Genomic DNA, 23708 nt, shown 5'->3' on the forward strand with positions numbered 1-23708 from the left:
AACTTCTAAGTATTATAAACTAGTGTTGATTTGTAGACCCTCTAAAAGGGTTTCAGGGAGCCCTAGAGGTGCTCAGACTATAATCTGAGAATTGCTGCATTAGGATAATTACAAATATATTTGATTCCAGTGTAGCAAAAATCTATTATGTGTAGACAGGAAGTGGGTTTTGAATTGGGAAGTATAGATTAGAACCAAACCATGAGGGGGTGCTAGCCAAGTTAAGGAATCGAGATGTCATTCTGAAGGAATTGAGAGACCATAGATGCCCTTCAGCTCGGTCAGAGCTTTGCAGGGAGGGGCAGAATTAGTCTGTCAATAAATGAGTAGGATGGCTTGAAGGGAGTAATGCCAACCAGTAAGAACACTGTAAAGAGGCAGTGGATCTAGACCTCTTAGGATTTAGTGAAAAATAAATGTGTTAATTTATATAAAATGCATAGAACAAAGCCTGCTCCATAGTAAGAACTGTTAGAAGCACTTATAGCAGGGGTGGCTGGCTGGCTCACTCGACAGAGCCTGCAACTCTCAATCTCAGGGTCTTGAGTTTAAGACCCACGTTGGGTGTGGACCTACTTAAAAAAAAAAAAGTACTGGTAGTAGTTGTAGCAATAGTGCTATGGCTACCATTACTAATATTAAATAATCAGCGAAAAATTCCAGAAGTAGGAAGAATTAGACATTTTGCAATAGGATGTGGTTTGTTAATAGGACGTAGTTGCTGATTGGATGTCGGGGTGAGGAAACTGAAAATGTTAAGTTAGTGATTTTTTGCCATTTGGCTACTTTAGGGACCCAGGTAGTATTTTGACAAAGAGTTTATTCTCAGTAAATATTTGAAAGGACTGGAGGGTGAAGGGAGGCATGGAAAGAGGTGAAGAAGCCCTTGGGGCAAGGAAGATGACGTCTGTTGGTTTTGGTGTTGAGATGCCTGTGGAAAATACACATGATGAAATCCTTAAATAGATAAAACACAAGACCATACACGATGAGTTCATGTCCCTCCTGTGCATTTTAAAAAAATATTTGTTTATTTTTGAGAGAGAGAGAACACACACAGTAGCATATATAAGCAAGAAAGTGGCAGAGAGAGAGAGACAGAGAGATTCCCAAGCAGGCTCCACGCTCAGCACAGAGCCATACGAGAGGCTCTTGAGATCATGACCTGGGCCCAAATCAAGAGTCAGATGCTTAACCTACTGAGCTACCCAGGCACCCCCTGCTGTGCTTTAAGCTCCTCAGAGGGTTTTCATCACACCTTGGATTTTACTCTAATTTCCTACAATAGCCTACAGGCCCAATGTGTTAATGGTTCTCATTACCCTTCCATTTTCATCTTGGGCCATCCTCCCTTTCCATTACTTTGATCCAATATGACAGATCCTTGAGCGCCCCCCTCCCCACCCCAAGCTGTTTCCCACCTTAGGGTATTCACACTACTGTTCCCTGTTTTGCACTGCACCACCCATCACACCACCCCTTCGTATAGCTGGACTGTTGAATCTGCTGAAATGTTACCTGCTTGAGAGCCCTTCCCTGATCATTCCATCCAAGTGAGTCTCCCTCCCCTTTGCATTCTTTTCTCTCATCAAATTCTCTTCATTATCTTCACAGACAGCATTTCATGACGAGACTTTCTATTTCATTCATCATCACTGGCATAGTGCCTAGGGAAGGTCCTCAGATAGAATGCGTATTTGTTTCATGAGTGAATAAATGGGATTCAGGAGATAGAGTGAAATAGAGAGTGAGCCTTAAAATGTAGGGGAGGTCTGTGCTTTGGTTTGAATTTGTTTGATATTTTAACACCATTAAGCCACCAATCTTTATTGGGAGATTCTTCATCATATTTGACTTCAAAATTGTGTGTACCTCAATCTGTGTGATCTCTTCAGTTTTATTTACCCATGTTGTCTGCTAGAATAACCTTTGAAAGTTGCGAAGGTGGCAACAAGGACATAACGCTCCCTTAGAAGAGACCATAGCCTACCCTGCCCTAAAGTCCCAGTAAAGGATGGCTCTTCCTGCTTCCACACTGCAGCTTCTTCACCCTGTAAACAACTTCGCCTTTACTCAAAGGTCTGGTGCTATCTATATTCTAGAAAAAGAGTAGCCAATTGACTCTGGTATGTTTTCTGACTTGGCCTCTTTTTCATTGGGTTGACCTATTAGCAGATACCTTCTGGGAATTGTGAAAATAATACTTAAAAGAATCTTGATGGGCACCTGAGTTCAAGCCTCACATTGGGTGTAGAGATTACTCTAAATAAGTAAGTAAGTAAGTAAGTAAGTAGATGTTATGGCAATATATTTGGCCTCTGTTTTCTTGTAGGAAACTTTTAGAATCCTCTGTTTATCATTGGTGTTCTGAAAATTCAAGAAAATCATGCATTTGTAGGTCTTAAAAAAATAATCAATATAGATACCCAGTGGGTCCTTAATCTTGAAGACTCCTGTTATTCAACTGGGGGACATTCTCTTTAAGTATTTTTTAAAATAATTTCTTTCCTTTTGACTTCCTAATCAGAAAAGGAGCTTTCTGATACTTCTGATACTTCTGACTGTTTGGCTTTCTAGAATAATTTCCTAATTTTATTATCTAATACTTCCTTTATCTTTTTGTTCTACTTCCCACCCCACCCCCAGCTTTATTTATTGACAAATAAAACTTGTATGTATTTAAGGTGCACAAAGCAATGTCTTTATATAAGTATACATTGTGAAATGATTACCCCAATTAAATTAATTATAAAACTAATTAACATATCCATTATCTCATATACTTTGTGTGTGTGTGGTAAGAGCACTTAGGATCTCCACTGTTGGCAAATTTCATGTATACGGTACACAATTGTTAACTACAATCACCTAGTAGTATAGACACCTACTGCTTGCTCCAGAACATATTCATCTTTTTTTTAATTTTCTAATATGTTTTTATTTTAGAGAGAGTGCACTCAAGTGGGGGGAGGGGCAGAGGGAGACAGAAAGAATCTCAAGCAGTCTCCATGCTCAGTGCAGGACCCAACACAGGGCTTGATCCCAAGACCCTGGGATCATGACCTGAGCCAAAATCAAGAGTCACATGCTCAACCAACAGAGCCACCCAGACCGGCCTGAACATATTCATCTTATAACTGAAAGGTTTTACCCTTTGATCAGTATCTCTCCTGTTCTCCCACCTGCTCCCCCCCACCCAGTGTTGGGTAACCTCTCTTCTTTATTAGTGTGTATATATATATACATATATATATATATATATATATATATATATATATGTATATATATATACATACACATAATATTATGTATAAATACATTATTTTCTTTATTCATTTATTCATCAACAGACACTAGGTTGTTTCCGTATCTTGGCTACTGTGAATAATGCTGCAGTGAACATGGGAACACACATTATACCTTAGAGATAGTGATTATTTATTTTTTTGTATTATACCCAGAAGTGGAATTGCTAGATAATATGGCAGGTCTATTTTTAATTTTTTTGAGGAACCTTCATACTGTTTTCTATCAGTTTCACATTTCCCCCCACAGTGCACAGGGGTTCCCTTTTCTCCACATCCTCATTAACACTTGCTGTTGGTTGACTTTTTAAATAATAGCTATCCTAACAGGTGTGAGATGTTAACTCATTTTGGTTTTGATTTGCATCTCCTTGTTGGTTAGTGATGTTGAGCACCTTTTTATGTACCTGTTGGCCATTTGTATGTATTCTTTTGAAAACTGTTTATTCAGGTTCTTTACTCAGTTTTAATTGAGCTATTTGTTATGTTGCTATTGAGTTATAGGAGTTCCTTACACACTTTAGATATAAACCCCTTATCAGATATATTGCTTGAAAATATTCTTTCATTCGATAGGTTGCTTTTTCATTTTTATTGTTTATTTTGCTATGTAGAGGGGCACCTGGGTGGCTCAGTCAGTCAAGCTTCTGACTCCACTCAGGTCATGATCTATCCTGACAGCTCAGAGTTTGTAGCCTGCTTCAGATTCCGTGTCTATCTCTACCCCTCCCTTGCTCACACTTTGTCTCGCTCTCAAAAATAAATAAACATTAAAAAAAATTAAAAAATTATGGGGCGCCTGGGTGGCTCAGTCAGTTGAGCGTCCGACTTCGGCTCAGATCATGATCTTATAGCTCGTGAGTTTGAGCCCCGTGTTGGGCTCTGTGCTGACAGCTCAGAGCCTGGAGCCTGCTTCGGATTCTGTGTCTCCCTCTCTCTCTGTCCCTAACCCACTCGCATTCTGTCTCTGTCTCTCTCAAAAATAAACATTAAAAAAATTTTTTTAATTAAAAAATTATTTTGCTGTGTAGAAACTTCTTAGTTTGACATAATCCCACTTGGTTATTTTTGTGCTTTTGTGTTGTATCCAAAAAATCATTGTCAGCATCAGTGTTAAAGACCTTTCCCTTATGTTTACTCCTGAGAGTTTTATAATTTCAGGTCTTATGTGTAAGTCTTTAATCCATTATGAGTTGATTTTGGGTGTGGTGTAAGAAAAGGATTCAGTTTCATTCTTTTGCATGTTGCTATTCAGTTTTCCCAACACCATTTATTGAAAAGACTATTTTCCCCTTGTGTATTCTTGGCACCTTAGTCATAAATTAGTTGACCATATATGCATGGGTTTATTTCTGGGCTTTCTATTCTATTCTTTGACTTCTAACCTTCCAATGATTTAAAAACAAATTAGCCATATTTTTTGTTTCATTCCATGGGTTTTTTCTTATACTCTATGTGTTCCTTTTTTATAGCATCTTCTTCTTGATTTGTTCATTTGTTCATGATCTTCATGTCTCTTTTTTAGTGTTTCTGCAAGTGCTAATTAGCGTTTATGTTCCTAATAGTATATCTGTGTCCACCAGTATCTATTGTCATGCGTTTCTTGATTTTTTTTTACATTGTACATTTTACTCAATTATCTAGATGGTCTTATATTGCCTAGCCATATGTGAGAATGAATCAATAGAACAGCTGAATGAACACGAATAGGATTTATCACTGGCTGCTTTCATAGTAGAGTGAGCAGGCAGGGGAATGAACTTGCATTGGGGAATCTCTAAATGCCAGAATAAAGACCCTTTCACTTTGGACAACCAACTCCCAAACTCACCATCTTCGACTATCCCAAATTATTTAAATTCTTTTCAAAGGGAAGAATCTTCTGTTTTATCCTCCCAGGGTGAAGTAGGGAGAAGAGTTAAGTGGTGGGGATGGAGGGCAGATGAATTGATTTTTCTATGGATTCTACTTTAACATTCCTTCCCTTTTTTGGTCCTGATCTTCATGTCATTTTTGGTGTTCCTAAGTTCTGAATCTCTTCAGGTTTCTGCAAGGTAGAGGAGTGCTCTGTTTGGTCTGGTCACATCTCCCCTTCAGTGTCATTATCCTTCTATCTACTTTTCTTCTCCCAGGAACATGAAATCCATAGTCCTCCTAATAGTCTCTATACAATATAGTCTCTTCATTGTTGTGAGGTCACATACGCTTTGTTCCTTTACTGTCATTTAAAAGACATCTTTGGAAAAAGAGATGATAAATACATTGTCAGTTCACTGTTATCCTTTCTTTCTTTTCCCGCTTTTCCTAAATCAACGAAAACCATTATCTTCTTAAAAGACAAAGCCAGGGCACCTGGGTGGCTCAGTCTGTTAAGCATTTGACTCTTGGTTTCACCTCAGGCCATGATCTCACGGTTTGTGAGTTCGAGCCCCGTGCCAGGCTTTGTTCTGAGAGTGGAGAGCCTGCTTGGGATTCTCTTTCTCCCTCTCTTTCTGCCTCTCCCCTGCTTGTACTCTCAGTCTCTCTCTCTCTCTCTCTCTCTCTCTCTCAGAATAAATAAATAAACCTAAAAAAAGACAAAGCCAACCTCCCTCATTTGGCCTACTTCTACATTCTGCAACTTTGTTTTAAAGTAGAAAAGCTTTCTTTGGGAGTTTGAACCTCCACTTTTCCCCAATCACACAGAATTTCTCTGTTTTTTTTTTTTTTCGTTACTAAATCCCCCTTTTGCCTTTAAATCTTGGAATATTTCAGTACTCAATGGCTAGGTATATACCATTTTGAGTAATAGAAAAGAAAATCATCAAAAAACACAGGAAAGGACTTTAAAATGTTTTTCAACAATTAGAAGTCCAATGATTTCTTTATAGTTTCCTAAGCTACCACCATCACAGGGCACTTCGAACTGAACAACATTTTTGAGAGAAAACTCATTCTGATAATGGTTTAGATGTTTTCTTCAAGAAAACAAGAAATAAGGATTACATATAGATTTTTGGTTTTTTGAAAAATTATTAAGTGTGTACTTACTGGATAAAAGAGCTTAAACAGAGATTTCCTTGGGAAAATGTAAATGGACCCCTTATGGAGCCATTGGTTAAGAGTCAAGTAAAACTGGGTTCAAATCCCAGATCTGATCCATTCTACTTGCTCTAACTTAACATCTCCGAGTCTCAGTTGCCTCAGTAGTAAATGGTACTACTGAAACTTCCCTTGTGGGGTGGACACGAGAGAGAGAGGTAATGTGTACACAAAGACATAAGCACAATGCCTGACAGTTAGTAAGCACTCATCAAATGGCAGCTGAGGTGATCATGAGATAAACAACCTTTAGAAAGTAATTGCTTACCATCTTCTTTAAAATATGAGGAGAAGGCCCTTTGTAAACATATCCAAGGTTGGGAAACTCCACAAGCCATAGATGTAGCTTTCTTTGATTGTGTCTCTCAGGCCCCTGCCTTTGTTTAGGTTCATTTCATTTTGCTTAGTCCTGAATGTATTAGAAAACTGAGCCAGGTCACCACCTAGTCAGTACTATTTATACTCAATGAATTGGCAAACAGTAATGACTCCTCAGGATTATTTGTTTTGCCATTTTAATAATTACTTACTGGAGAAGCACTGGGTAATCTATGACATGACAAGTTTTGACGTCTCCCAATTATGTGCATGTTGCGGAATCTGTGAGTTAGATTTGTTGTCCTTTCCTGTGGTGGAGATCAGCTTGCAGTTCTTATTTGCCTAACAAGGTACAGTCCAGGATCCAGCAGAGATCAGATTCTTTTGACAACATTCACACTTGTTTCAAGGGAAGCTACAAACATACAAACATATTACAAGGTGGTGTGGACATATGCAAATGTTCTAAATTTGTAAGAATGAATTTATTCACTTCAAGCATACTAGTTAACAACTACTTGTAAGCTAGGTAAAGAAAATCAGTTCTAGTCTTTCATTTAATAAACAATGATTTCCTTTCAAGCCCTATTCTATACGCAGTACTGAAATGAACCAAAAAACTGCTGACGAGACACTGTGTTTTTTTTTTAATTCATGAACCCATGTAACAAACTTTTATTTTGTGTGTCAGGCACTGTATTAAGTATTGGAAATTTAATAGTGAATAAAAAGAAGACATGATTCTCTCACAGAGTTTACTGTCTCCTGAAGGAAGCAGTTACTGAATGAGCAGTCATAGACATAGATATAGAAATACAATGCAGTGAGGAGGGTAAAGGAAAGATATACAATGCCATGAGGACAACACAGTAGAGTGCCTGACTTGGTCTGCATTGGCAAGAACTCTTCCCTGCTGAAAGGAGGGCTAATCTTAAATGTGAACGATAAGGAAGCATTAACTGTGTGTGGAAAAGAAAAGAACATTCTAGGCACATACAAAGGCCCTGCAGCTGGAGTGAAAAAGTGCTTGTGGGGAATGGACAGGACAATGAATTTTGACATAGAAGACAAAGGCAAGCAGATAGTGCAATAAACCTCTAAATTCCTTCTCTTTTAATACTCCAAGCTGCCCTTTTAGTTTTGCTCTCATTCATCCATTTATTTATTCGTTGATTCATTCAGGAATTCAACAAATGATTAATCGATGTCATTATTCTGTCGCAGGCCCTACATTAGGTATAGGTACAACAGTAAATCCATAGTCCCAGAACCAAGATCTCACAGGAAAAAAAGGCAATGATTCCCAGGTGCTATACAGTCACAGAGGAAGAGCATGAACCTCTGTCTGTATTTAGGAAGCTTGTGGAATACAGGATGTGGATGAAAAACAAGGTGATTTCAAGAAGAAAAACTGTGTACAAAGGTCCAGAGGCAAAGGAATGATTGGCAAGGGCAGGGAAACCTTGAGAGGCTCATTGGAGCTCCCATTGGAGACTATGAGATCCTGACTGGATGAAATAAAGGTAAAGAAGTAGGCAGTAACCAGTCCTGAAAGGGTCTTTTTTTATTTGAGAGCGAGAAAGAGAGCAGGGGAGGGGTCAGAGGAAGAATCATAAGCAGACTCCATACTCAGCACAGAGCCAGTGCAAGTCTTGATCCCATGACCTTGAGATCATGACCAGAGCTGAAAACAAAGAGTCAGGTACTCAACTGACTGAGCCACCCAGGCGCTCCCTTACAGGGTCTTTTAAGCTGTATTAAGAGTCTTGGGTTTTCCCCCATAAGAGTGATGGGAAGCCACTGAAAGACTGTAAGCAGTTGGCATAATCAGATCTGTACTTTAGGGTGATTGTAATTATATCAATATGGAGCATAGAAAATTTACTAGGAAGCTACTGCAGGAATTGCTGAGAGATTATAATGGCCCAAGATAAACTAGTGGTAATATGAATGGAGAGATGGGGACAGATTTTATGGCTGCCAGGGAGCTGGAATTTATAGGAATTGTCATCTGATTAGATGTAGGGGGAAAGGAAATTTGTTAAAAATGTCTTTTGGGATTCTGGTTTGGGCAACTAGGTAGACAGTGGTACCACTCAAAAGATAGAAAACACAGAAAAATGAGTGACTTTCTTAATCATTGTATTTCTTTATCTGTAAAGCATCATTTTGATCATCTTACAGAGTTGCCTGCACTATACTAAGAACTAAATCCCTAGCCTAGATGTTCAATAAACATCAGCAGTTATTTTTATGTTCAGAGTTCCAGAGAAGCAGCTAAACACTGAAATTAGGAGACAATGTGGTTACCAAGAATGTCAGAGAAGACGTTACAGGGCAATTGAGCTAGGCCCCATTGGGTAACAGATCACCAGAGCATAAATGGAGGGATGAGTGGTGGACAACATTTTTGGCAGAAAGCACAGCAGGCACAGGGCTCAAAGTCCTTCAAGAAACTGGAAGTGGTCCCCTGTTGCTGGATCATAGGACTTGTAAAGGGGATGGCAATAAATGAGCTACAAATTTAGGGATTATGGAAGCCTGATAAACCAAGCTGAAGAGTTGGCATGTCACCTTACAGGCCAGCACTGGCCAAAGTTTTTCTACAGAATGTAAGTCTCTTATAGAAGGTCAGTATGGTTCAATTAATGTAGAAAATTCTGGTTTAAACAAAGTTAAATTAACTTTTTTAATACAGGACTTCTCAGAGATTTTCAATGTACATTGTAAACCTATAATAGAGGGATACATCATGGTTTTATTTTTTCTCAAATTCCATACCTCTTTTCCCAGAACACCGATTAACACCTCAAAAGACATGGACAGTTGGCACCATCGGGTTTTGGAAACTCTGTTCTAGGCAAAGGGGAGCCATACAAGTATTTAAAACAATGAGAGAACCTGATCTGTGAGTTACAAAGATCATGCTCACTTAGTGAAGAGGATGGATTGGAAGGGGTAAAGTCTGAAGGCCTAATGACCTTAAGAAGTTAAATGAGAGAATAAGATTGAAAATTTATACATGTCAAATAGGAGGCAGCAGTGGACGGGACATGCATGAGTTCGCACAAGTGTGTGTGTGTGTGTGTGTGCGTGCGTGTGTGTGTGTGTTCACTTAGAACAAGCCCCACCTGGTTGTTTGTAGAAGCTAGGGAAGCCTTTATCAAAAAAAATTATGAAGCTCTTTCTCAACATGAGAAATTCTTATTCCAAAACTCTTTTGTATTTGGGATGTCTTTTGGTCTTCCCATCATCCTCTGAGAGACTTTTAAAATCAGTTTCCCCAAGTGAGTGTCATAGAAGAGACTTGGCCACAGTTCACGAGCTGGTGAAAGGCAGATCCGGCCTCAGTCCTTCTCATTCCAACCCCAGGGCCATTTGCATCCTGTCATGTTCCTTTTCAGCAAAGACTTGAGCTACAGGTTGAAGGATATATAAGACTTGCATCAGTTGAAAAATAAGCAAAAACTTTTTGGTTAGGAGGAGAAATACAAGAAAAAACACAGAAGCAGAAACACACATGGCACACAGGAAGTGCCAATCTGTTGCAGGCGAGAATCTTTCTGGGAGTCACCACCATCCTTCAGGGCAGGGCCAGCTCCAAGGGCATGTGACATGTATAATTGCACAAGGTCCCATGCTTGAATTAGTGCTCTGCTGTACTCTTGAAATTCCTAATACTTTTTGAACAAAGTACCCCATGTTTTTATTCTGGATTGGGTCCCACATATTATGTAGCTAGTCCTGCTTCAGATCTCCATCAAGCGTTTGAACTGTCTATTTTACCTTTGGGGGCTGTTCTCACTCAGCTGGATGTCTCTAAATTCTTACACTGTAAACACAAGTGTTGTAACAAGTTACAAGTCTTACAGGTCAACATTTGACTAGTTTTTTATTTGTACATCAATTTCTGCATTTATCTCTCCAATCAAGTTGTGAATTCCTTACCAACACTTAAGAAGGCTGGTGCTAGGGGCCCCTGGGTGGCTCAGTTGATTAGGCATCCAGCAACCAACTCTTGATTTCAGCTCAGGTCATGATCCCAGGGTTGTGGCATTGAGGCCCACATGGAGCCCTGCATCAGGCTCAGCTCTGAGCCGGGAGCCTGCTTGGGATTCTCTCTCTCTTCCTCTCTCTCTGCCCCTCCCCTGATCATGTTCTCTCTCCCTCTCTCTCTCTCTTGCTCGCTCTCTCTCTCTCTCTCTCTCTCTCTCTCAAAAATAGATAGATAAAGAAGGCTGGTGCTAAGCACACAGTGGGCAGGTTGTAAATGTTTGATGTTGAATGACCATATGCCTCCATGATGCACCCACTGACATGGAGAGTTTGATACTCCCTGGTAATGAAACCATGGCTTTGAGTTTGCCTAAGAAAGGTATGGGGTGGGAGGAAATGAAGCAGAAGTGCCAAAACAATTCAAGGATGAGAACCGGAGAAGTGAATAAATCTGGCTACGCAGACAACAACAGAGCATATACTCAGGACAGTATGCAGTTTCTCATACCAGCAGCTAACACTGATTGGGTGTGTATTATGTGCTCTGGATTATTTTAAATATTGTATATATATTAACCCGTTTAATGTTTACAACAACCTTATGAAGTAGATACTATTATTATCAGTATTTTGCAAATGAGATTTGAAGCACAGAGTGATTAAATAAGTTGCTCAAGATTATACTGCTAGGAAATATCATAGCCAAGATTTGAACTGAAGCAGTGTGTTTCTCAAAAGTCATGTCTTTGACTATTTGCCTCTTACACTGAGCTGACCCATTTTAGAAAGGAGTCTCACATCTGGCATTACTATTAAGGGCTATATATGTGAGAGCTATTATTACTCTCCATATAAAAATATGCATGGGAGGTGATGGCACTATAATTCTAAACTTGCATTTAATTTTGGACATTTTTTTGGTCCTAGGTTTTTTTTCCCCTTCCTTTTCCTGTGCATGAAAGAAGATAAAATGAGTCAGCATTTGGAAGCACAAAGTCCTCTAAACTATGTTTTGTTTTTGTTTTCTTTTCTGGGGAGAGAGTACAAATCTTCATCAAATTCTCAAAAAGGATCTGTGACCCTACAATGTTCAAGTCATTACTCAGGGCCTATTCTACTTTTCAGATACAAATTCATAAGCTTTGATTATCATACTTTGTTCACCCTTACAGCCCTGTCACATGCCAGATGGAAATTGCAGAGGTCTCTATTTGAGGCATGTTGAATATAATCATTTTCACTCTATATTTATTCCATAAATATTTATCGAGCTTTAAAACATATACAGACTTGCTTATAAATTCAAGGTCCATCTGGCTCTTGAATTTGGCTTCTATGTCTTATCTTACTAGTATGGTAACACCTAGAGTATTAACCTTGTCCACATAACACTTTGAACTTTTCAGAAGGTTTTCCCACAGGATGAGCTAAGTGTATCATGTGATATGTCCTGTAGTTTCCAAAAATGCCCTATACATAGAAGTTTTCTTCTCAAGAAGGAGAAAATGACAGAATATGGTAGTGTAGGGAAAGGGTGATTTGTGCTGATTCTACTTGAACGTAAAGGCTTCCTTCCCAGACTTCTGCAGCTGAGGGTCAGGAGGATTGATGCAACCCCACCTGCATCCTTGCCTGGCCCACCTCGGGCAGAAAACTGGAGATGATGAGATTTTTGAAGAAGAGTATAGAGCTCTGGTATTCTCTTTTGTTCAGGGCTGGCCCCCATAACTTTTGAAGGAGAGTAATAGTAATTTCTCCCCTTGCTATTGACCTCAAAGTTCTGGGGAGTGACACCAACTTAATTTCCCATAACTTTAGCCTCTCAGAAAAAAGTGGCATGTCCCCCAAAACAAAGGTTGAGGAAAGTCATTGTGGAATGGTGAGCATGGGAGCCAGGACACCAGGGCCCATGCTCTCAGTCTGTCACTGGGTGATTCAGGCAAGTCAGTTCTTTTCATGAAGCATTAGTTTTCTCTTCAGCGAAATGGTAGGCTAGACCTGCCATCTGTAAGATCTGTAGATCTGTAAGCCACCTTTTAATGTGAGACTTGCTGGGTATGTGTTTAGCATTACCTAGAGCTAGTCAGATTAAAAAGTTTAAGGGCAGAGTTCCCAAGACTGTCCTCACTTCCAGCATCTACTGCAAACTGGGAGTGGGGGTGGGGGGGTTCCAAAACTACCTTTAGTTTTAATAATTTGCTAGGACTCACAGAACTCGCAGAAAGCTATTATATTTCTGGTCGCAGTTTGTTACAGGGAAAGGATACAGATTAAAAGTAACCAAAGGAAGAGATGCCCAGGGTAGAGTCAGGGAGGGTTCTAAACTTGGAGTTTGTCCTCAGGACACATTAACCCCCCTCCAGTGATGTATGACAACATGTGTAGAGTATTGCTAACCAGGGAAGCTTAACTAAGCTTGGTGTTCAGAATTTTTATTGGAGTTCTATTATATATGATTAATTGATTGATTGATTGCTCATATGGTTGAACTCCATTACCAGGTCAATTGATAGCTCATGACCCAAATCCTCAACTCTAAATCACAATGTCTTTCTGGTGTGGACAGTGTCCCCCCACCCCACCCCACTAAACTGTTGAATGTGGCAGCCCCCTCCCTAAAAACAAAGATATAGCTATCAGGTCTGACATACATTACTTCCCAGAAGCCTAGGGCAAAAGCCAGGCCTCTCTTTGGGCAAGGCCAAATTTTTTTTACTACATAAGCATGCTAGATTTGTTGTTCATTAAGATTCCCTCCTGATAGATCTTCATTACTAAACAAACACACGTTGACTCTTTCATTCTTTCAAAAAGTACATTCGAGTAACCAATCTGTGCCAGGCACTGTCCTAGGTGCCAGATACAGAAACGGAGCAAAAACATTCCTGTCGCCCTGGAAATTGGGCTCTATTGACGTGATAACCAAAGCCAAATACATATGTACAGTCAGGCAGCACTATGGGGATACAGAGTGCTGGGAAGAAGGAGTGCTATTTTATTTTATATGGTCCAAGAAGGTAGCTCAGAAAAATTGATACTGGAGCAGACACTGGAATGAGGTGAAGCTCTTTGCTCTGCTGCTGTCTGAGGGAAGGCACTCAGGACAGAGGCAACAGCAGGTGTGGAGGTCCTGGGACAGGAGTGCTCTTCCTGGTGTGTTGGGCAGACAATAAGGACGCCACTGAGTCTACCTGGGAGGCTGGAAGGCGTAGGGAAGGGACTTGAAGCGAGAGTTGGTAGTGCTTCAGGTAAGAAGCAGGGGCGGGAGGAGGGGGAGGGTGTGTGGGAAGAACAAGGACAGAGCTATAGCTGGGGCCAAATCTTAACAGCATTTTAAGAAAGTTTTACTCTGAATGTGTAGGAAGCCAATAAAGGGCTTTGAGTAGAAAAGTGACATGAAGTGATTTGCATTTAAAAGGACCATTCTGCCTGCTGCATAGAAACCATTCTGTAGGGGGTGAAGGAGGAATCACAGGCTCACTCAGCTGGCTCCTTCCAGTCTTGAAACAATCATGGTGATAAGAGATGGTGGTTGGCCCTCAGAAGCAGCAGTGGATGTGGTGAGAAGTGGCTGGGTTCTGGATGTGTTTTGAAGCTTTGCTGAGGGAAGGATGTGGGGAATGAGAGAGGAACCAAGTAATAGGAAGGGGGAGCCCATGGACTGGGAGTATGGTCAGTGAAATACCAGATCAGCTGTGAGTGATACGAGTCTAGAGGTCATAGGAGATTGGTTTTCAAAATCCAAGTGTGGGGTCTTGGATGACCCCATGAGACTGGATGAGGTCCCCTGGGACCGGATTGTGGCTAGAGGAATCCAAGAACTTGGAAGTCTAGGGTATGTGTACGTGTAGACATCAGACAGTGGGTAGCAGGAGGGTGGAGAGCGGTGCCGGAAATTAGTGAGGAGAGCATGTTAGGAAGGAAGAAGCTCTCAGCTGCACACACAAAACTGTTTACGTGTGTGTTAGAGGTAATGGCATATCTAATTGAGTAAAATCTTCAGAAATTAATCCACTGATCACGTGACCCCAGAATTCCATTCTCTAATCCAACGTAAAAGAATGAATTGCTCTCAGCCAGATTCCTATCACTATATCTTTAAATTTCTCCACCTTTAGTGGTCATGACAGAGTCCAGGTACCCAGCTATGGGAATCCTTTTTTTTTTTTTTTTTTTTTTGGCAGTGAAATCTGCGATTTGGCTGGAATTGAAGCCATAGGCCTGTAAGAGCCCCTATTACAGTGGCTGAATTACACATTTCTTGCTATCTATTTTATATGGTTATATGGTGTCATTTCAGCACTTTCAGAATCTGGTTCTCTTTTTCCTCTATTAATTCAGCTTACTAGTTTTAAGGGAAAATGCAGATTGAGTTCAACTGTACTACTGTATTTAGTATATGTATATGTATATGTGCATGTGTCTATGTATTTTTATCATATTCAGTTTTATTACTTTAAATATAGTTGTGAGAGTCCTTGTATTAATGTTGCTTGGTTTGATGTTAGCATGACAATCTTATTCAAGTCTTTTGTAGATGAAAATTTCTTTTTGAAGGAATACAATAAAACTCATTTTGTGAACAGAACGTTTTGGAAAACTTTATACTTCTGCTGTAGCCACTAGGCATGTGGTGTTATTGAGCCCTAGAAATGTGGCTCCTTCTGAGAGGCACTGTGTATGTAAAATACACACTAGATTTCAAAGACTTGGAATGAAAAACAGAGTAAAATTAGATCATTAATAAATTCATATTAATTATATGTGGAAGTCATAACATTTTTGATATATTAAAGAAAATATCTTTTTCCAACACTTTTTAAAACATTAAAAAATATTATTAAAATTATTTCACCTGCTTATTTTCACTTGCTAATGTAGTAACTACTTACAAATGTAGCCTGCATTACATTTCTATTGGAGAGAGTAGTTTTGTGCATTTGGTAGCATATACATTTATATCCATGTCCCAATTTTCTCATGTAGAGAAAATGATTTTTGACCTTTTCAATACAAGGTTTCACCTGAAAAAGTGTTTCTTAACATTAAAAAATACTTTAAAAACTTTCTTATTACAAAAATAATACATGTCCTAAATTTTCTTTGACAAAAATATTAACAACAAAGATAACCACACATAACCACCACACCGTACATTTATATATTGATTTTGGCAAACACATATTTTTCCACACTTTTTTTTCACCAGGAAAGAGGAAATTGGTCAGTATACATTGTTTTTTGACTTTCTCAACAACGTAACATAGACGTCTATCCTTGTCATTACATACCTTTAAATTTTTCCTGCGCCAGTATTAGCCCAAAGGATATATCATACTCCCAAGAAGCAACAGTGGCTTATGATAGCAGAGATTTTTAAATCTTTAATAACAGCTTTATTGAGATACTATACCATACAAATTCACTTTTTTTAAAGTATGCAAGTCAGTGGCTTTAGTATATTCAGAGTTATGCAACCGTTGCCCTTATTTAATTTAGAACTTTTTCATCACCCCGGAGAGAAACCCCTAATCCATAAGCATTTACTCCCATTCCCCCACCCAGTCCCTGGCACCTAATCTACTTTCTATCTCTATGGATTTGCCCATCCTGAATATTTCACATAAATGGAATCATATAAGGTCTTTTGTCACTTAGTATGTTTTCACCACTGATCCATGTTGTAGCATGTATTGGTACTTCATTACTTTTTATAGCTGAATGATAATTCATCCCCTGGATATGTTTCACTTTATCCATTTATTAGCTGATGGACATTTGGACTATTTCCACTTTGGGGCTATCCTGAATAATGTTGCATCGTGAATATTCATCTATAGGTTTTGGTGTGAACAAGTGTTTTCTATTCTGTTGGGTATATACCTAGAAGTGACATTGCTGGGTCATATGCTGTGTTTAACAATTTAAAGACCTGTCAAACCATTCATTGCTGCACCATTATACAATCCCACAAGCAGTGTGCAAAGGTTCCAATTTTGCCACAACTTCACCAACACAATAGTAAGTGATTTTCAACTTAGAGGATATTCATTCATAAGAGAGACAAATCAAAATCGCTTTCAAAAAAGAGTGACATTGGGGTGCCTGGGTGGCTCAGTTGGTTACGTGTTTGACTTCAGCTCAGGTCATGATCTCATAGTTCGTGGGTTCAAGCCCCGCGTTGGGCTCTGTGCTGACAGTTCGGAGCCTGGAGCCTGCTTCGGATTCCGTGTGTGTCTCTCTCTCTGCCCCTTTCCTGCTCATGCTGTCTCAAAAATAAATAAAACATTAAAAAATTTTTTTTTCAAAAAAGAGTGACCTTAACCCACCCCAAAACACACACACACACACACACACACACACACACACACACACACACACACAGTGCCAGGTTTGATTTTGAGTATCTTATTTATCTCTATCAGTCTCAGTGAAGTGGAGATAATAACAGTACTTACAAGGGCTGCTGTTAGAATTAAATGAGATGATGCTAGTAAAACCCCTTGCACAGCACCTAGTACATAATATATGCTCAATAAGTGAAGTGCTAGCTATTAATATTTTATCAATGTCTCAATATTTTTCCATTATGTGTACCCACCATAATTTGCCTAGTCAATTCTATTGTTGGACATTTAGGTGGTTTCCCGTTTTCATGACCAGAAACAATGCTCTGAGAAATGACCTGATGGCTAAATTTTTGCCCACATCTATGATTATTTTCTTAGGATAAATTCTGTAAAGTGTTATTGCTGGGGCATATTAAAGAAATTTCAAAGATATTTCCCAATATATATTCTTGTCTGAGTTATGTGAAGTTTTCTTTTGAGAAAGGTAATCAGGAACTACCCCTTGAGTATTGCCAAACTGGTTTTGTAAATCCTCACCTGTACCTAACAAATATTATGCAAATTAAAACTATCTTGAGTAAGACAGTCTAAATTTAACTCCGAAACTATTGAATGAGAAAAGGTACAAGAGGATATTAGGTCCCATCCTCTCAGATCTGGGCTCTTGGATTTTTGTTCCTCTTCTCCCATTGTGTTAATATCCTAATGAGACATGTTGAAGAGTTATCAATGAAACCAGGCAGAATGGATGTTTCTGTTTTGCATTTAGGCAAATCCAGGCCCAAAGTAAGGAGGCAGTGGAGCTTGAACAGTAGAAAAGGATGATTCATTGAGAATGGGCGTGCACCTGACGTTGCTTATGTGGTCAGGTCCCTTATAGGGGCAGCCTCTTCCAATTGCATATCCAGCCTGGGGAGGATCACTCAAAGGCTTCAGTTTCCTCTGATGGATATGGGAAATCTTCACGGTAAAGGTAGGATTTTAAGACATTTAGTATTATGGCTCAAGTTTGGCTGCGTGGTGGGATGCTCTGGAATTTGACACAGATTGGGAGATTTAGCATTGAGAATTGGAAGGAACTTTGTGTAGATGGCAGGGATGGGCAGGAAGATACATCAGTGAGTACTGCGTTGCTGTTAGTGTGCTGGTAAATGGTTAACAATCAGCTCTCAAAGCAAACAACAAAAAACCCAAAGCCCTGATTTATATATGTTTTTTTTTTAATTTCCACAATATAAATATCCCACCAAGGCAGATTTCAGATTTTAAGCTACCAACATGATGTCCCTCACAGCAGAGCTGGAAATAGATGTGTGTAATCGGCCCATTCGGCTCTCAATAGCCAGTACGTAGCGGTTCCAGCATACCACTGTTTATTTGCATAAATTACTCCACTTGGATAACTGAAGGAACATTTTACTCTGTGAAATCCATTAAGTATCCAGAATCTAGATTTAATACATTTTTAGAGTAAAATGTTTTGCTTTCTTTTCCTAGGTTAAATGCCATATCAAAGGTTCCCTTGTGTGGTGTTCTTACCTATGGTAGCATGCACAAAAAAGGAATTATAAACCTCACTAGAAGCTCAGGAGGTTACCCACTGGACAATCAACATATAAACCACCTGAGACAGAGAGTTGAACACTCGGTGCTTATTGATCCTAGAGAGTGATTTTGTACAATTCCACAACAGAGAAACGTGATTAGGTCTGCACGTATATAGGGTAATCCTAATTCCAAAGGACTTTGTGGCTTATAGAGGGCTTTTTGCAAGATGGTAAAATTTCCTATACCCAGTTTCTAGTTGCTCATTAAGACAGATTGATAGGTAGTGAAACTCAGGTCTCTAAGTCACTTTTGTTCACTTAAATGATGCCCTTTAGTGCGTCTCTCCAATTCTGTGCTGATGGAGACCCCGAGGAGCCACTAGGAGGGAGAAGTGGCATCTCAGCCCTAAGCAGTTAGGCTGTCTGTACAGCAACTCAACAACCCTGTGAAGGAGTTTCTATTATTTTCTTCTACTTTGCAAATACAGAGGCACAGAGATGTTAAATTACTTGCCAAAGGTCACAAAATTTATAAATGCCTGAGCTGGGATAAACCAGGACTGCCTGACACCTAAAGCCTCTATTAAGAATCTCCAGACTGGCTTAGGTCAGAGGTTTTAATAAAATTGTAGATATTTATTGTGTTAATTGGACAGGATGACCTGAAAGGTTTCAGTGTAAGGCAGCACTAACCTAACCGGGGTGAGGGTATATGACAGTGTTGGAGGAGGGGGGCCATGACAAGGGTGAGAAAAAAAAAGAACGTGTCTACATGCCCTGATGCCGAATTGTGTAATCTAAGAAGGCTGTGTATTTGTAACGGGCCTTTTTTGTGAATTCAGTCAGCCTTTCAAAGTGTCTTCTGCCCCTTTTGTAGCTTATGGCTCCCTTTACATAAACTGTAAATTAGACACTAAGTTCCATGACACCTGACTGACTATATATTTTATGCGTGGATATTGCTGATACAGTCTCCATTCTAGTGGCTGAGACAGTGGGTGCTTTTCTATTTGTTCCTTACTGATGGTGGGATGATTGTAAATATCCAACAACAACAGTATGTTCTTTCCAAGATCATTCAGTCCACGATCTCATTAAATCCTCACAGTAACTCCATGAGGTAGATATTCTTTTTCTCCCTAATTTAGAGGTTTAAAAAATACCTTAGGGGAAACTTGTAACTTACTCAAGGACACAATAATAAGTGCCAGAGAATCATCAGCTTTGCTTGATATCAGAGCCTCAGCACTTAACATTATGCTATAGTCTGTTGATTGATAACTCATTTGTTGCATCTCTAAGAAAGCTCATGTTTTAAGATCAGATGAAAGAATTTCAGTTCTGTGAAGAAAGGGACTGTTTTGTTTTAACTTGATCCCCATATATTGCTCAGTAAATATTTTTGGTCTGTATACATATAAGAATGGGTAGGACAATTACTTCCATTGGAGTAGGACTTACTAGAGTAGAAGATTACTGCCTCACAACAGGTTTTGTTGTTGGGTGTTGTTTGTTTTGGTTTGGTTTTGCAAGAATTTTAATAAGGATTGAGCTATAAAACCTAAATATTACAATATTTGCTGAACTGGAGAAATTCCATAATTAATTCACTGAAGAAATATTTTTTTACATCCATTCAGCAAATATAATTGAGCACCTACTAAGCACCAGACATTTAATACAGGAGACATATTAGGAACGGTTGATAATAATGAGGAAACAACTATTACAGAATGTGGTGATCCATGAGGAAGACTCACCCCCCCCCCCACCCTCCACCAAAAAATATAAAAAGATGTAGAGACCGAAAATACCTGAGGAAGAGACTGTGGTCTGGTCATGTAATGCCTCAGAGAAGTAGGGACAGTTCAGCTGACATGCTGGAGAATGCCAAGAACATGAGGAAGGAGCTTAGGGAATGGCATGTGCAACTTTCAAAAGCTTGTGGAAAGAATTTGACATATTGGAGGACTAGAAAGTTCAGCAGGTCTTCTGAGAAATGGTCTATACTGTCCTCTTACCACCACAGGATTGTACGGGCCTTCTTTACCTTACCTTTACCCTTACCTCCTTTACCACACATCATTGTGTTCAAGCACAAAGCCAACAGTCCTTTTGGTTTTGAGCCAGGGTCTAGTCTCCATTGATCATGGCAGAAAAGAGTGGTCCACAAAGTTGAAAAGTTGGAGTCAACTTAATCCATGGAGATCTCTCTGTTTTTCCGGGATCGTTGAATAAATAGAGGAGGTATTTTGCTGGAAACATGAAAAGGAAGCTTAATCTATGCAGGGGATATTTCTCCCATTGGTTAGAGTGGAAAATTACTCAAGCACAAACTTGGCCAGTGGGCCTACCCAGTTCATCATGCAGCTCTGTTCCAAGGTAGCCCACATTCCAGGAAGATAAGGGGAGAACTTGCAAATACTGTCCCAAGGTCTCCTGTCACACCTTTAAGTCATTTCAGCAGAAGGCACACTGTCTTCTTACCACTTTGAGAGGAACTTAGCGTTTTCCCACCTCTGCCTGCCCCTTCCCCATAACGCTGATCGGCAAGAGAAGCTGAACTGTGTAACTGCAGGTGAGCCGACCACCGGAGACCTGGTGATGGGTCCAGTTCATCATGTGGAGGAACCAACCATGAGCTGAGGCTGAAGTGGTGGGTTAAATTGGTTACTGGAATCTCATTTGTGAAATTTGAACAAGTAGTCAAACAATTCTGTGAGGCTCAGCCACCAGACGAGCATAAAATGAAATCCATCGTAAGCTGAACTTCCCTTAAAAATTACATCAAAGAATATTTCTACTCTCTTCTTCATCTGGCTTTCTGGAGATGGGGACGGTGCCATTTTCCATCTGCCGGAAGCATCCACTCTCCGTGGAAATCTAATGGCGATTCCCAACCTCGGTTAAAAACTTGTTTTCCCATTTTTTTGAACTGCAAATACTTCCTAAATTGTGTGAGCCGAAGCATTGTATGTATATAATTAACTCACAGGTCCCTCTGGGCTCATCTAGCTCAACTTGTGGAGTTTAACTGAGCAAGACGTTTGCTGATGTCTCTTCCTGCAGCGACACCCACTGAAACAAATACCTTCTACAAGTGGAAAATGGGCAAATTTCTTTTCCAGTTTGGCTTTACGAAGCTGTGATGTTCGTAAGTGATGTTTACTGGTTTCATAACAGTAGTGATCAAATTTTCTTTCAAGTACAGGTTTTGTAATTTTCTAAAACGTGGGGGAAAGGGTGGTGGGGGGAAGGTGGGGAATTTTGCATTTTCCTCCTAGGTGAATCAGGGAGGCAGGCCTCTTTTTTTGTATTAATTGGATCCTCGAAGTCCCCTCAGGGTAGCAGTGGCTCTCTGTGGGCACAGGCCCCAAGGCACCTTCCGTGTTGGGAGCAACTGTGAACGGTTCCTGCAGGGTTGTGCCTTGTTCACAAGCAAGACCTACAGCCGGCCTGCAGCGTTTGTCCAAAACAAAGTGCAAAGGGCTAGGCAAGGTGGACTTTTCCAGAGTGACTGTGTTGGCTAGCTTCGTAAGTCAGCCCTCTGCTTCCCTCTGCCTGTGTGGACACAGACGCCCACAGTTAGAAGCGGGTGTTGACTCTGTTTGGAATGGGGAAGTCGGACGTGGTGGCAGCAAAGTTCTGGCCCCTGCCCCGCTTTCTATTCCTAGCACAGGAGGCTTCAATTAAGCCATGGCAGCCCTTCTTCCCATTCTCTCCTCGCCGAGGCTTCCAAACCCAGGCCTCGCCCTTTAACTTGATTGAGGCACCGCAGACCTCGCACAGGGGTGAGCAGAAAGGGATCTGGATGCAATCTCCCTGCCTACCCAAGAGGGACCTACTTCTCTCTGCGGTGCTGAAGCGCAGGTGTCCGGAGCACGGCAGCGAGCGGGGGACTCCGGGGGCTAGAGAAAAACGCCGCCCTTGGCTGCGTGGCGCCGGAGGAGGGCGGTTGCCGGAGCGCGTCTCTGGTTTTCACGTGAACCCGCCAGCTCGCTGCTTTGCTGCCCAGGTGCCGGTTCGCGGCTGCGTGCGCCCCACTGCAGCAGAGAGCAGCCGCAGCCTCTGCCTCGGCCACCAGCGCGGCTGGGGAAGAGTCCTGGGGCTGCTGACGCGGTTGGGAGGAGCCTCGCCTTTAATGCACCAGCCGCCTCCAGCCTCCTCCTGCAGCAGCGGCAGCGGCTGCGAGTGCGCGCGTGTGGGTGTGAGGGCGAGTGCGCTGGCGCCGGCCGCAGCGCCCTGCCCAGCTCCCCGCCGCCTTCCTCACCCCCGCCGGCCGGAGCCGCCCTCCCGTGGGACCGGCACCCCGCTCCGGGCCGGGCCAGCCCGAATCCGGCCCCTGCCGTCTCGCCACTGCAGCTCGGGTCCAGAAAGGCACCATTTTGTCGCGGCCGCCCGCTCTCCCAGGGGGAGGAGGGACCTTTTTTGCATTTTGGAGCGGCTGCCAACGTGGGGAACCTGTTGGGCATCTCCCCAGCCCCGCTTGTGAGCGCCTCCCGGGCGGCGGGCGGGCCCGGACCCCTCGGGGCACGGCGCATCTTGGCACCCGGCGGCAGCGGAGCCGGGCGCAGCATCCTCGCTGGGAATTGGAGCTGGAGTGAGCGCACCGCGGGAGGAGCCGCCGCAGCCTCGGAGATCCCGAGTGGAGGAGGTGACAGCTCCATTGCCGGGTTTTTATTTTTTTTCTCTCCGCCTCCCCGTCTCCTCCTCAGGCTCGGACCATGGTGCAGTCCCACCGGCTCCCCTGCCCCCCTCTCCTGTGAGACTGGCTGCGGGGAGGGATCATGGATACTTGTCTGCCGGCTTCTGGTTCCCACGCAAGTAAGCCTGCTGTCAATGGAGGAGGACATTGATACCCGCAAAATCAACAACAGTTTCCTGCGCGACCACAGCTATGCGACCGAAGGTAACGCCAGCCCCGCCGCATTCCGCCGCTGGGGCCGGGGCGCAAGTTGCGGATCGCTGGGCTCGGCGGGCAGCTGGGCGCCGAGCGGCGGAGACTCCTCCGGGCCCGGGGCTGGGGCGGGGGCTCGGCCCGCGGGGGCAGCGGCCGGTGCGCCCCACATCCATCCGGGCTCCGCGAGACGAGCCCGGCGTTCAGCAGCAGG

General features: G+C 41.7%; 1 protein-coding gene and 1 long non-coding RNA gene across 13 annotated transcripts in view; one reads left to right on the plus strand and one right to left on the minus strand.

Moving 5' to 3' along the window:
• PPP2R2B (protein phosphatase 2 regulatory subunit Bbeta) overlaps window positions 1-23708 on the plus strand; it is a 509802-nt gene that overhangs the window by 216139 nt on the left and 269955 nt on the right. For 5 of the 12 annotated variants that reach the window (XM_058732596.1, XM_058732594.1, XM_058732615.1 and 2 more), the window contains one exon: window positions 23313-23506. The exons of 5 other annotated variants lie outside the window; for them this stretch is intronic. In XM_058732596.1, the coding sequence (XP_058588579.1) occupies window positions 23313-23506 (194 nt within the window). Of the gene's footprint in view, window positions 1-22749; window positions 23507-23708 lie in introns of those variants that run through there. 2 more of the 12 variants (XM_058732591.1, XM_058732599.1) reach the window with 1 other exon arrangement.
• LOC131513529 (uncharacterized) lies at window positions 15839-22614 on the minus strand. Its single transcript, XR_009262626.1, has 2 exons — window positions 20412-22614; window positions 15839-16969 (listed from the first exon to the last, which is right to left on the minus strand). It is a non-coding gene; the product is annotated as an uncharacterized LOC131513529 (long non-coding RNA).

The sequence above is a fragment of the Neofelis nebulosa genome, chromosome 1 (assembly GCF_028018385.1).
Source record: "Neofelis nebulosa isolate mNeoNeb1 chromosome 1, mNeoNeb1.pri, whole genome shotgun sequence".
Lineage (NCBI taxonomy): Eukaryota > Metazoa > Chordata > Mammalia > Carnivora > Felidae > Neofelis > Neofelis nebulosa.